The 14,844-nt window shown below is 35.6% G+C and overlaps 1 protein-coding gene across 3 annotated transcripts; it reads left to right on the top strand.

The window, feature by feature from the left end:
* The first annotated feature begins 130 nt into the window (after nt 1-130).
* LOC134232538 (epimerase family protein SDR39U1-like) lies at nt 131-14,259 on the top strand. 3 transcript variants are annotated; one of them, XM_062714514.1, is made up of 7 exons: nt 2,958-3,032; nt 3,353-3,851; nt 7,425-7,549; nt 8,444-8,529; nt 10,381-10,502; nt 12,957-13,109; nt 13,728-14,259. In XM_062714514.1, the coding sequence occupies exons 2-7, from the start codon at nt 3,365-3,367 to the stop codon at nt 14,135-14,137; spliced, it is 1,383 nt and encodes a 460-aa protein (XP_062570498.1). In that variant the 5' UTR covers nt 2,958-3,032; nt 3,353-3,364; the 3' UTR covers nt 14,138-14,259. The 3 variants fall into 3 exon arrangements, with proteins under 3 accessions (XP_062570497.1, XP_062570498.1, XP_062570496.1); XM_062714513.1 differs by lacking the exons at nt 2,958-3,032; nt 3,353-3,851 and adding an exon at nt 131-204; XM_062714512.1 differs by lacking the exons at nt 2,958-3,032; nt 3,353-3,851 and adding an exon at nt 6,916-7,196.
* Nucleotides 14,260-14,844: the final 585 nt, after the last annotated feature.

The following is a 14,844-nucleotide window of genomic DNA, read 5'->3' as shown; positions in this document are numbered from 1 at the left end:
TTTAACTTAAATATATAAATATATAAATTTACATGTTATTTTTGTATTAGAAATACCAGTGCCTTATCAAGATGCTGCAACATCTTAAATTAGGTGTTAAAATGCCAAGTATATCAAAGGTTCCATTTGCTAAAAAAGTCCTAGTGTCGAAACGTCGAGCAACCGTTTTTAATTTGATGATGGCACCGCTGAAAATCCTAGTCGGTAGGTTATTATTTTTTTTTCTTGTAACTGTTTCGCAATGCAAGTGGCAGATATTTTGCTTAATTTTTTAAGTTGAGATGCAGAAAAAAATCCAACAATAACATCTTATAATCTTACGAATACACGACACTAAGCCAGTTCACCCGAAATTCCTCTGACTTAATATTCCCCAAAGCTTTATAGGCATTAGTCTCGGGTTAATAAAAAACTGCAGTGATGTTACAACCTCATTCCGAATTTCGAATGTATGTTTATAGTAGATCTGTATTTTTGTATTGCAGTTACAAAGATATGGGAAGGTCAAAAGATTAATAGGCCCTAATATGATTTGTTTCGTCTGCAAAATAGATCTGTATCTGTATCTCTATCTGTATATATACGTCGAAGTGACCAATACTGGCTTTTCTACGACGGTGAGAGAGCGCGTGTCGGACTTATTGACACAAGCTGTCGAGGGCGGTCTTGAAGGCCTCGACAGCCTTAGCGCAAACTTATTATATTGTCTTCCAGTTGGTTCCATTTGATGACTGTGTCCACAAAGAATGATGAGCGGTATTGGTTAGTTTTCGTAGATGTTGTTTCGAGACACTTGCTGTTATTTTTGACTTGAGATGAAAGAATGTTTGTATTTTCACAATTATCGAATGTTTTTAATTTGATTTGGCGTCTAGGCTTAGCTTTTTGAATGAAATTGTGAGTTGGTAGCCCTGGCACCAACCCCTCAACCACCTTATAGAGCATAATGAGTCGCAAGCTGGTCCTTCTATGCTGGAGCGGTTGTAAGTCCAGTTCCTTGGCCTTGGTGGTGATGAAGCCCTCTTCCCTGTTGTGGTAGTCTCGTTTTATGAAACGGATGGCTTTGCGTTGGACACGTTCGAGCTTATCTATGTCCTGTTTTTGAAATGGGTCCCAGACTATTGATCCATATTCAAGTGTTGATCGCACCATGGAGACATAGGCTGTTTTCCTGCAGTTCTCGGTACAGTGTGATAAATTTCGTCGGAGAAATCCTAATGTTGAATGAGCTTTTTTAGTGATCTTGTTGATGTGAGTTGACCACTTTAAGTCTGACGAAATTTGGAGTCCAAGATAGGGGTTATTTTCAACCTCTTCCAGCACGTGATTCTCCAGTGTATAGAATTAGCTGGTTTTTTGGCGTATGCTCATGATGTAGCATTTTTTGGCGTTGAAATGCATACCCAAGTCATTGGCCCACTTTTGCAAGTTGTGAAGGTCTTCCTGTAGTTTTTCCTAATCTCCATAGTTGTTGATTTGTCGGTATAAGAGGCAATCGTCTGCAAACAGCCGGACTTGTGATGTTATGGAGTCTGGGAGGTCGTTAATGTGGCATAAAAAGAGCAGCGGCCCGAGGACTGTGCCTTGCGGCACCCCGGACTCCACTGGCACCGCCTCTGATTTCTCGCCCTCTACTACTGTTCGCATTATCCTTCTTGTAAGGAATGATGTTAGCCATGATAGTGTACTTCCTCTTATGCCGTACTGACTGAGTTTATGGAGTAGTTTCTGATGTGGAACAGTGTCAAAAGCTTTAGAGAAGTCCAAAATTGCCATATCTGTTTGTTTTCCTTTGTCATAATTATAAGCAGGTCGTTCATTGTTGTTAGAAGTTGTGTCTCACAGGAGAACCCAGATCTGAAGCCATGATTAAGCGTTGTTAAAATTTTGTTTTTTTCTAGGTGTTTCAGTATGTGTCGACAGATGATATGTTCCAATAATTTGCTAGATACTGATGTTAATGACACAGGCCTGTAGTTCTCAGCTTGGTGTTTGTCACCCTTTTTATAAATACATGAGATGTTAGCATCCTGCCAGTCCGATGGGAGTTCTCCTGAGTCTAGTGATAGCTGGAAGATTGTAACTTCTTAATAAGTTAATTACCCAGTGTCTAAATTGCTGTGTGTGTTCATCTGTTTGTAACACATATTTAAGATAAGAGGTCAACGTTATGGATTTGGTATTTCGGTCATGAATAAAATGGTTCTGCGTAAATTGCACAGTTATGACCACCTGACCTTTCACCTTGACCTACTATTCAAAGTAGTTCCTAGATTCAATATAGCATAGGGAAAGCATTTTAAGAAATTTGAAAGGTGCTCTTTAAGATTGTTCTATTTAGCATGAACTTGAACAGTGTTTTTTATAAGACATATGTACTTGTTACAATTTGTACAGCAATGACCTTGAACTACTTTTAAAAATTTCTCTTTTGAAAGGTTGATTTAATATTTTTAATGTCTACTAAATTTTTAGATGTTGAACATTTATCTTTAGAGTCATGAGTAAGGAGTTGATCCTTACTTTATAAACATTATTAAGTTACTTACAATAATCACATTTATGAAAATATTAGAAGAACCAAGATTTGAGCCTAGGAATATCTCTTTCTTACCCAGCTAAGTCTACTGGTTTGAAAACAAAAATAATGAATTTTGGTTGAAAATCTCAAGAAAAGGGGACAGAAATAGCAAGAATTTAGTACATTGACCAAGTAGAGTAGCTTAATTGGTGGAGTACAAGCACATATTATAGTCTAGAGCAGCCTTGCACTCCATTCCAAGTTTGATTTGCACTTTTTCTCATCAATTGCAAAATAAAATTGCCAAACTGCAGAAATGAGAAAGAACAGTTTTACAAAAAGAATATAGTAATAAACATTGTAAATAATGTCTGAGTACGATTTTTCAGATTACAGGGTATTCTTAAGCTTGTTTATTTCAGATTCTTGTCAGTAATCTGACCCAAAATTTTAAAGAAACTCTACTAGTTTCCTGTTCTTAAATGAAGATTTGTTCAGCTGTGAAGCCTGGGTAAGTTTGTGTGAATATTGGTTAACCAATTACAGATTACCATATCCCTTATATAAAGTTAATTCCATTGGTTGTTTAGAAATTTATTCTTTTACTTAAATCATTGATAGTGTAAATGCATCTTGAAATTCCAATTAGCTATTAACAATGGTTAAGCTAGCAGCTATGACTTTCTGTTTCGAGGAGGCTAGCAACTTTTTCCATATTGATTTTTTTTAGATATCTTTATTTTAATTTTTAAATTTTTGACTTAAATATAATCATGTTGACAGTAATCAAAGAATACTTATTAAATTCATGATTCATTGCTTTGTTTGCAGTTATAGTATAAAATGGCCTCAGATCTTTTGATGGCTGCTATTCACAACAAAGACTTGCTGTCTGTCAAGAAAATCTATGAAATGGAGACAAGAGAAGATAATCTGTTCTCACTGGACTCCATCAACAGGGAAGAATGGATGACCCCTCTGTGCTTGGCTGCAAAACTTGGAAATAAAGAGATAGTGGAGTTTCTCCTGCAAGCTGGTGCCAAAGCAAATATTGCATGCACCTGTGTTCACAGAAACAAAGCTGCTTTGCATTTTGCTTGTGAGCACTGTCATGCTGACTCGGCTCAAATTGTGCAACTTCTGATAAATGCTGGTGCTAATGTGGAGCAAGAAACTTTTGATTTTGAGAAAGCATTGCATTTTGCATGTGAATTCAACAATTTGCCAGTTGTGGAATGTCTAGTGCTGAGTGCCGCTGATGTTAACTGTGTGAATTTAGATGGCAAATCACCTTTGTCTCTAGCTTGTTCAAGGAAAAAACACCCAAGAATTCTGTCAATTATCAAATTTTTAATTGATAATGGAGCAGATATAAATAACTCAGATGGAATGCAGAATATCAACCCAGTCAGACTGCTCATTCAAAATGAAAATATAGAGGGTGTTCAGTACTTGATTGACAAGGAGCTTTTACCAAAAGATGAGGATTTTTTAACAGATGCTGTGTTGACCTCATATCCAGAAATGGTAAAAGTCTTGATTGATCAACAATTTAAAATCAATGAATCTACCTCGCTGTTTCAGTTGACCGCTCTCCATCAAGCATGCATGTCCCCTGTGGTCAGTGCAGAGATCGTGGATATATTACTGATGCATGGTGCTAATCCAAATGTTCAGAGCAAGTTGAAAGATACTCCTCTTCATTATGCATGTCAGAAAGGAAATGTTCAAAAAGTGGTGTTATTGCTCAAATATGGTGCAAACATTAACTATTCTAATAAGCATGGATTTACTCCACTTGATGCTTGTTTTGTGAAATCCTGTTGCACAAGCGATAAGAAGCTTTTGATAATGAATTGTTTTGTGTTGGCAGGACTGAAAATTGACATTGCTTTACAACAAAATTTGTCCAGATTTAAAGATCACATAGATCCAGTAGAATTTGCCTTGATAGATAGTCAGCTGACTTCTTACTTGAAGACTCCTATGAGTCTTCTCAATATATGCAGGATTTTTATAAGGCAGAGAATAAAGCTGCACAATCAGAAGATCCAAGACATGCTGTCAGAAGAGCTACCTTCCGCAGTTTGTGAATTTCTGCAGTTTTCTGATTTGTTGTCTTTTTGTGAAGAGGACAAGGCCTGAATATGAAAATGACAAAAAAAATTTCCTCAACTTCTTTTTTTTTAACATTTAATATATATTTTAAGTGCAACTAGAATGGACATATATTTTTGTTTGATTTAGGACTGTTGATTTTTTTTTTCAATAAATATACTGGTATTATATTTATATATAAATCATTTCCTTAATTTCACTTGATCTTTTTTTAGTTAAATTTCATTTATAAGCAGATTGTATTATTTATTATTAAAACACTATATCAAAAAAGTTTTAACTTGTTGATTTCATTATAGTTTTGCAATGAAATGCAACCATGCATCAGCATCCTTACTGTTTGGCATGATTGAAAACATCTCTTACGCAGTACACACAAGTACACTGAAGTTGGCATGAAAAAGATGCTCGAGTTTCTAATTGACAATATCTGGATTTTGGAGACCAGGTCTTCCAACAATCTACTGGAATTCCCATGGGTACCAATTGTGCCCAATAATTAGCAGACCTATTTTTGTATTTATTTGAAGCAGAATATGTCCAAAATCTTTTATGTGAAAAGAAGAAAACACTTGCTGTGGCCTTGAACTCAACATTTAGATATTTACTAAGTTAGTATACCCCCCGCAAACGAAGTTTGGGGGGGGGTATATAGGAATCACCTTGTCCGTCTGTCTGTCCGTCTGTCTGTGCAATCGTCTCCGGTCCATATCTTTCTTACAGAGGGACATTAGAATCTACTACTCCACACAAAAATTGCCCATGACCTAAGGGTGTGTCATGACCTTGATCAAAGGTCATTTGGGGAAGTTCAAGGTCACTGGAAGAAAAATTTCATAATTTGTGTCCGGTCCATATCTTTTTTATGGATAAACTTGGTAGGTTCTCATTTCACACAAAGATTGCCCATGACCCAAGGGTGTGTCATGACCTTGACCCAAGGTCATTTGGGGAACTTCAAGGTCACTTGAAGAAAAATTTCATAATTTGTGTCCGGTCCATATCTTTCTTATGGATAAACTTGGTAGGTTCTCATTTCACACAAAGATTGCCCATGACCTAAGAGTGTGTCATGACCTTGACCCAAGGTCATTTGGGGAACTTCAAGGTCACTGGAAATAAAATTCATAATTCATGTCCAGTCCATATTATGACCCAAGGGTGTGTCATGACCTTGACCCAAGGTCATTTGGGGAAGTTCAAGGTCACTGGAAGAAAAATTTTATAATTCATGTTTGATACATATCTTTATTAAGGAAAAACTTACTTCTGAAAAACCCAGCGGGGGGTATTTTGTCCCGTTGGGACAGTTCTAGTTTAGAACTTGTTTGTAATCCTTTTGATTGATATCAATAAACTATGTTTAAAACAAAACACCATTTAGATATATCGACAACGTATTAACAATGGTTATTTTCATTCTGACTTGTGTCGCTATGATATATGCCAGTGAGCTTGAAATCAAAGATACCACAGAGTCTTGCACATCTGTTTCTGTTTCTACTGCTTCTACTAAAAAAAAGATGTTAATGATTATCTAACAACTAAGCTTTATGATAAACATGATTTCAACTTTTCAATCATTAGTTTTCCTTATTTATGCAACAATATACCTTTGTCACCTTCATAATGAGTTTCTCAGTTAATTTGATATGGAAGAGCATGCTCTCATGCCCTGTTCACACGGAGAGTTTAATTCGAATTAAACGTAAGTTTACTGCGAATTAGCTTTCTTTAATGCGAATTAGTTTACTTCGCATTTTTACTGCGCATTAAATTACTTCGATTAGCTGGTGAAGAGCATGCTGCGTAATGGCAAAATTAAGTAAAATGCAATTTCTATTTTTGAAACAAGAAAAAATGTGTTAATCACTTATGTCTCCAGACACTGTGACATTATGTCAAATGTATGATAAGGTGACGTGATTTGCAAATGACGTCATAATAGCCTTCCTCACGCCTGACTGTCGAAGTAAAATTTTAATTCGCATTAGTTTACTTCGCATTAGCTGTCGTGTGAACGCAATTTAATTCAAAGTCATCATTTTGTAAGTTCTGTGGTCGATAAATGACCTTATTAGCAAAATACAATTTATTTTCATACCAATTGTTAGGCCCTTATTTACACACTATGTTGTCCATGGATTTTTCCTTTTTTTCCCTGAACATGATAAGGAGCACACAGCAGGTGTGACCGGTCAGCAGGGGATGCTCACTCCTCAATGGCACCAGATCCCGCCTCTGATGTTTTGGAGGTCTGCTCCGTTTCTATTTTGTAATGTTTAAAGAGTTTTTGAATACTGTTCATTATCTCCAACCACGCACAGGCCCAATTATGAGAACAGTGACTGCATGGCTAAAGCATACACTGTATGTGCATCCATACTCATGCTTGCTACAGAAGTCATTAAATGCTAAGTTGCAAGAGGAAAAATTTGAAGATGTCAGGTCAAGGTCAAAGGAATGATTGATTTTAAAAGTAAATTAGGAGGTTCGTGTAAAGATGCCCTAACAAAGGAGAGTGTTATGGTGGAAAGTCTCTGCCCCTATTTTGCAGGTTATTATTCTATAGATTTAAAACTTCAACATGCAACATTAATATGCCAAATATGCAGCATAATTATGTTGACATTACAAAAAGAGGTACATGTACTAAATAGATCATTTGAAAATTTTCAGTAATTAAATGTTGCCCATGTTTCTTCAAAAAGCTAAATGCAACTAATTTTTGTTTACATGCATCATCTAATAATCCATTATAAAATGAAATAATTTTCTTCTTTAGCGGGCTCCAGTGGATTTGTGGGACGAAACCTGGTTCGATTATTGTCTAGATCAGAATGTGAAATCATACAGCTAAACAGACGAAGTAAACCCTCGCGAAAGAAACTGAGCAAGGAAATCACTTGGGTAAGCTTCATTTATCAGAATTTTTTTATGCGTGAATTCTAAAATGTAAATGATGATAATCAAAGTAATAACTGTGCATAGAAAAAAAGAGGATGTACATTGATTACTTGGTTAGAGTGTCGGCCAGTCTTAATTACAAAGACATTTCTGTTAGGTCTAACCTTGTTTTTACCATGTGCTAATATAGCTTGTCGCATGTCTGCGGTGATTTTCATTGATCTTTCTGTGGTGATATATCCCATATCACATATGCGAATTCATATATCACTGCAGGAGGCAGAAATCAGGTCATGAGCAAAAAAAAAAACAAACTGATTTTATATTTCACAAGTTCAAAACTACAGAAAAATGAACATGTTTAGCTATTTCTTAACTTTTAACTACATGTAAATTAAAATACCCGGTACATGTATTTAACTCAGTTGAATGTTCCCAGTCGCTCAAAAGATCAATCCATTTTGAAAGTTACAGTAAAATATCCAAACTTTACAGCGTTCAACTCCTTGATATTTGTTTATGTGATTTCATGTTTGTCGAGTGCCTGGATAAAAAATAAATCGTCAAAATCTTCAAACCCAGTAAAAAAGTCAAAGTCAAATTCACTAAAAACTCCCGACATGTTGGAGAGCTAGCTTGAAATAAATCTTAAGTTCATGTGACACGCCTGAATATTCTTTTGATTGAATTTTGACACTCTCAGTGAAATTTACGTCATCAGACATGCGACAAGTTGCTTTTAGATGCCTCGTACTATTGGTTATATCCTTTTCATGGGGCTACGCCCTCGATTTCCATGCCCCATGAAAACGATATAATCAATACTACTCGGCTCCTATGATGTAACCTATACTTTTAAAGAATGCATATGTATTCTGTTTTGTTTTTGAAATACAGAGTGAGGTAAATGACAATGGATTTCCAGGTGATCTAGATGTCTTGGTTAACTGTTGTGGATACAACATTCTGAATCCATTGAAGAGGTAATGGTTTTTTGTGCTTTTTAGCTCACCTTGACAAAGTTTAGATGAACTTATGCTATACCCCCAGTGCTGGGCTTAGCGATAGCATCAGGGTACTGGTGTCAGGAGCAGTAACCAAGTAACTATAAGCAGTATCTGGACCAAACTTGCACAGATGATGCATCTAGGGATTTTTCTTCATGATTGAATAGGTCCAAGTTTTTAAAGCATTCTCAAGTAACTATAATTTCAAATTAAACCAAACTTGCATGGATATTGATCTCGGGATGCACTCATGCACTCACTAGAAAAAAAGTGATGTAGTATTTGCCTTATTAATAGACAATATTTGTTGAGTTGAGCTTCATAATCTTTGATTTACTATATTTAGATTACCTCAACAAAGTTTGGGGGAGCTAATGATACCATTAGCATTGGTTTTAGCATGGATGTCAGCCTACCGTGTTAAAGATTTTGAAACAATTTTCTTTATAAGTAGTTCTATGCCTTAGCTACATTAATCATAGATGTATGAAAGATGCTTCTAGTGTATTTCATTCTAAGACTATCAGTCAAGGTTTCAGCTGATGTAATTTAAGCTAAGGAATGACCAGGTTCATGTTTTTGGAGCAGATTAAAGTTTTTGACACTGGTTAATGCTTTAGGAGTGGGTATTAATTCCAAGTAACTCGGAACCCTATATTGACCAAATGTGCATATATGATACATTTAAAGATGCACACTATGAAGCTAAATGCCTAAATGCTGGATTTGACTTACTAGTACATTTTCCAGATGAGAGAACAGGTTGGTTGTTGGAGCTGGTTTATTCTAAAGTAACTATGAACTCTGTGTTCACCAAACCTGCATGGATGCACACTGCCATGCATGCTTCATGTGCTGAATCTGACCTACATTTTTTAGATGAGTGACCAGTTTAAAGTTTCTGAACAAGTTCATTTTAAAGTAATTATGAACTATAAGGCATATGTTCACCAAACTTGCATAGGTCATATATACGTTTTTGGAGCAGGTTCATTCTAAAGTTCTTATTTGCTGAACCTTGACCAAACTTGCATGGATGAATTATATATTTACTAAAAGTTTTTGGAGCAGTTCCATCAACATGAAACTATGAAGTCTATCTGAACCAAACTTGCATGGATGATGCAACAAGGGATGAACAATATCAAAATTGCTTCAGATGCTAAATATTAATTTTTTCTGGATAAATAACTTGTTTGAAGTTTTTTGATAAGTCCATTCCCAAGTATTTGCAAGCCCCATCAGATCAAAATTGCCCCTATACATAGAGCCAGAAATGTCAAAAATTATAAGGTTAGGAATAATATTAATTCTGTAAGGCCATCCTTAAAAAATTGTTTGTTTGGAATTGCCGCCTGAAGGGTTTCAGACACATGAGGGAGGGAGGGAGGGAAATTATTATTTTTTTTAATTGAAGATAAATCTGAATTTTTTTTATAAAAATCTCAGTAAACAGTAAATACATTTTCTGACTTTTAAAAAAAGTAATTACCATTAACACCCCCCCCCCCCCCAATTTTACATATATCTGACACTAATTTCAGTGTTTTGTATGGTGTATTTGATACATGTAATGGGCAAAAAAATTGATTAAATAAAAAAATCTTCCTGCTTTTGGTCAATAAAATTTTTTCAAGAGGGGGTATTTCAATGAGGCGGGAGGCAATTCCAAACAAACTATAATTTTATTTTGGCCTAAGCTTGCCAGCACAGTCATGCACCCAATTTGAATATGAAAGAAAATATGTGGCTGAAAATGAACAATAGTATCAATTCTGATATATCCAGATTAAGATTTGTATTTTTACACATATTATAATTTTACAGGTTTAATGCTGATTATAAAGAGCAAGTGGAGTCTAGTCGTATAGAGACCTCTAAGATACTATCTCAGTATTGTGATACGACCCCTCACACACCAAAAGCTTTCATCAGCATGTCAGGAGTAGGTACGCAAATCAAAGCTTCCTTCCTGTATACCATGTTTCAAATACATGTATATGTTGTTTGAGAGTATGATTTCAAGTGAAAATTTGTATGCTGATTTTTATGCCCCCCTTTGAAAAAGGGAGGGCATATTGCCTTGCTGCTGTCTGTCTGTCCACCATCAGTTTCCGTTCATTTTCTTTGCAGAGGTTGCTTATATTGCAATGAAATTTGATATACAAAATTATCCAAAAAATATCTATGTCATGTTCTGTTTTGGATATGATCGAGCTTTTTTGGACAGAGTTATGCCCCCTTTGACTTAGAAACATTCTAATTATTTGCAGTTTCTGTTCATTTTCTTTGCAGAGGTTGCACATATTGAAATGAAATTTGATATACAGAATTATCACAATATTATCTAGGTCATGTTCTGTTTTGGATATGATTGAGCCATTTTGGACAGAGTTATGCCCCCTTGGACTTAGAAACATTCCAATTATTTGCAGTTTCTGTTCATTTACTTTGCACATGTTGCACATATTGAAATGAAATTTGATATACAAATTAATCATAAAAATATCTATGTCAGTTTTTGTTTTGGATATGATTGAGCTATTTTGGATAGAGTTATGCCCCTTGGACTTGGAAAATATCCAATCATTTGGGGGAGGGGGGCATAACTGTTTTACAAACATCTCTTGTTTTGTTTTATGGTTTATGAATGTAAAGAATATTTGAGCATTTTTTTTTTCTTTCATGAAAAGTTCTTATCAAGTAAAACCCTTTTTAGCTCACCTCAACGAAGTTGGGGGAGCTTATGTAATACCCTCGGTGTCGGCGTCGGTGTCGGCGTCCCAGGTTAAGTTTTTTGGAGCAGTTTTCTTTTTAAGTACTTCTATGTCCTATATTGATTAGACATGCATGGAAGATGCTTCTAGTGTGTTTCATTGTACCAGTCAAAGTTTCAGATGCTGCAATTTCAGCAGAGGAATGACCAGGTTAATGTTTTTGGAGCAGGTTAACATTTTTGGTGCACTTTTTGGTGTAGGTCTCATTTCCAAGGAATTATAAGCCCTATGTTGACCAAACTTGCATGGATGATACATCTGAGGATGCACACTACCGGGCTTGCTTCGGATGCTGAATCTGACCTACATTTTCTGGTTGAGTGAACAGGTTAAATTTTTGGTGAAGGTCTCATTTCCAAGTAACTATGAGCACTATAATGACCAAACTTGCATGGATGATACATCTAAGGATGCATACTACCAGGCTTGCTTCGGATGCTGAATCTGACCTATATTTTCTGGTTGAGTGAACAGGTTAAAGTTTTTGGTGCATATTTCATTTCCAAGTAACTATAAGCCCTATGTTGACCAGTCTTGTATGCATGGGTGATACATCTAAGGATGCATACTACCAAGCATGCTTCAGATGCTGATTCTGACTTACATTTTCCCGATGCGTGAACATGTTAAAGTTTTTGGTGCAGGTTTCATTTCCAAGTAACTATAAGCCCTATGTTGACCAAACTTGCATGGATGATACATCTAAGGATGCATACTACCAGGCTTGCTTTAGATGCTGAATCTGACCTACATTTTCTGGTTGAGTGAACATGTTAAAGTTTTTGGTGCAGGTTTCATTTCCAAGTAACTATAAGCCCTATGTTGACCAAACTTGCATGGATGATAAATCTAAGGATGCATACTACCAGGCTTGCTTCAGATGCTGAATCTGACCTACGTTTTCCGGTTGAGTAAACAGGTTAAAGTTTTTGGTGCAGGTCTCATTTCTAATATACTATGAGCCCTATAATGACTTAACTTGCATGGATGATATGTCTAAGGATGCATACTACCAGGCTTGCTTCAGATGCTGAATCTGACCTACGTTTTCTGGTTGAGTAAACAGGTTAAAGTTTTTGGTGCATTATTCATTTCCAAGTAAATATGAGTTCTTTAATGACCAAACTTGCATGGATGATATATCTTAGGATGCACACTAATGGACTTGCTTCGGATGCTGAATTCAACATACATTTTTCAGATAATGGACCAGGTAAAAGTTATGGGTGCAGGTCTATTACCAAAAAGCTATAAGGCTTATATATAACATTGTATAAACCAAACTTGCACAAATGATGCATCAAGGGATGAAAACTCTCAAATTTGCTTCAGATGCTGGATTTTAATTACATTTTCATGAAGAACTAGTTTGAATTTCAAAGTATCAGACCAAAATTGCATGAATATTTTCATTTTTGGAATGTACACTTTTTGTTGGTTAATTATGTGACTTTGCCTTATTTAAAGACAACATTCGTTGAGGTGAGCTCTGTAATCTCTGATTACCTATGTTTAAATCTAGGTGCAATGAATATTTTAAACAACAGGAAATTCTGTTCTGTCCTTACAGAAGAATTGGACATTTGTGACATTGCTTCCATTGTATTTTTACTCTTTTTTTTCCAGCCATATATAAGCCTGACCCAGTAAAAGAGTACACAGAAGATTCCCCCGTACAGCCGTATGATTACATGTCAAACCTTGTCAAAGACTGGGAGTTGGCCGCCAAAATTCACTCAGACACTGAGAAAAAATGTCGACAGGTCATCTTACGATCAGGTCAGAATCGGGGAGTTGCTCAAGGCTCACTGGAAATGTTCTATAAAAGGAAAATGTTAATAGAGACTTTGTTGGGAATGATAGTTTATATTGGGAAAAGCACAAAATTTAATATTATTTTTCTATTTAATTAAATTCCACATTTAGAGTGAAAGATATAGATAAAGTAATTTTTTAATTTTTCTCTTACCGTACTGCCATTAAGCAAAAAAAATGAAAAATAAGTTAAGGGTCATATCACTGTATGTTTGAAGGCATATTCTTGGCACTTTTGTAGTGACTCAATCACAATAGTTTTCAATGTAACATTCAAATTTTACATAGAAAACATTTACTACATGTATAAGAGAAAGGCTATTCTGTATTTTAGGGATATAGACCTGTAGTGGGGCCTAGCTATCATGACTTTGTCAGTTCTATTGATTTCGGTATTTTAGAATTCAGAATAAATAGGAGCAAAATTACCTAATAGAGGGAAAAATAGCTTTGATATGACAATACCCTTGAAAAAAATTGATCAGTGCTTTAATATATTGGTTTGCAAAGTTTATCATTATAAAGTTAATCTACAAGTCAATATCAACACTGAAGTAATGCCTTTGTTTTCTTTACATACAGGAGTGGTACTAGGTCGAGATGGCGGCTTGATACAGAACCAGTACTGGCAGTTTTACTTTGGATTAGGGGGCCCCATCGGTAAAGGAACACAATGGTTACCCTGGATACATGTGGAAGATCTTGCTAGTTTAATTCATTTCTCTATTTTCAATGATCATGTTCGGGGTGTATTAAATGCTGTGGCCCCTGATGCTGTCACAAATGAACAATTTTCGAAGGCTTTTGGCGCTGCCTTGGGACGCCCAGCAATTTTACCCACACCAGGTTTTGTGATGAACCTTGTTTTCGGAAGTGAACGCTCTGTAGTAATTTTGGAAGGACAAAAAGTTATTCCCAAAAGAACACTAGACATGGGTTTTCAATTTAGGTATCCAAAGGTACAAGATGCTTTGCGCCAGTGTGTTGGATGAGTATTTTTTAATTCCAGTTAATGTATTTTCAGGACATTATTTACGACTGATATTATTGTTCTTTGTTCTTAGGACTATTGTTTTCCTGCTTTTCTAGAAAATAAAGTTTAAGTTAAGCAAAATCCATTTGTTTTGTATAAAGAGATGTTAACATGTTTTATATTATTGTTTAAGTTATGAAGTTTTACTTCTAATTTATAATTTCTTTTATTAGCTCACCTGAGCTGAAAGCTTTTTTCTGATCACATTTTGTCCGGCAAAACTTTTCACATTTTCGAATTTTTGCCACAAAGTATCCTTGGGTGAAGGGGAAAAGTTTGTTCAAATAAGGGCCACGCCCTAATTCAAGGGGAGATAATTGGGAATTAATGAAAATTTGGTGGCATATTTTAAAAATCTTCTTCTCAAGAACCACTGTGCCAGGGAAGATGAAACTTATGGGGAAACATCCTCAGGTAGTGTAGATTTAAGTTTGTTCAAATCATGACCCCCGGGGGTAGGGCGGGGCCAAAATGGCCGACCAAAGTTTTACATAGAAATATAAAGGAAAATTCTTTAAAAATCTTCTTCTCAAGAATGACAAAGCTATAATTCATCACATTTATATGGAAGCATGCTCAGGTAGTGGAAATTTAAATTTGTTCAAATCATGACCCCCGGGGGTAGGGCGGGGCCAAAATGGCAATTTTACATAGAAATATATAGGA

This window comes from Saccostrea cucullata, unplaced genomic scaffold (genome assembly GCF_032062105.1).
Source record: "Saccostrea cucullata isolate Sc308-1 unplaced genomic scaffold, CSIRO_AGI_Scuc_v1 ctg60, whole genome shotgun sequence".
Classification (NCBI taxonomy): domain Eukaryota; kingdom Metazoa; phylum Mollusca; class Bivalvia; order Ostreida; family Ostreidae; genus Saccostrea; species Saccostrea cuccullata.
The sequence above is the reverse complement of the archived record's forward strand: the minus strand, read 5'-3'. Positions and strand labels throughout refer to the sequence as shown.

Coding starts and splice junctions, on each gene's coding strand:
- LOC134232538 (XM_062714514.1), top strand. CDS start 3,365: ATGGCCTCAGATCTTTTGATGGCTGCTATTCACAACAAAGACTTGCTG. Junction 7,550..8,443: donor TGAGCAAGGAAATCACTTGG/GTAAGCTTCATT, acceptor TTTGAAATACAG/AGTGAGGTAAATGACAATGG. Junction 8,530..10,380: donor ATTCTGAATCCATTGAAGAG/GTAATGGTTTTT, acceptor ATAATTTTACAG/GTTTAATGCTGATTATAAAG.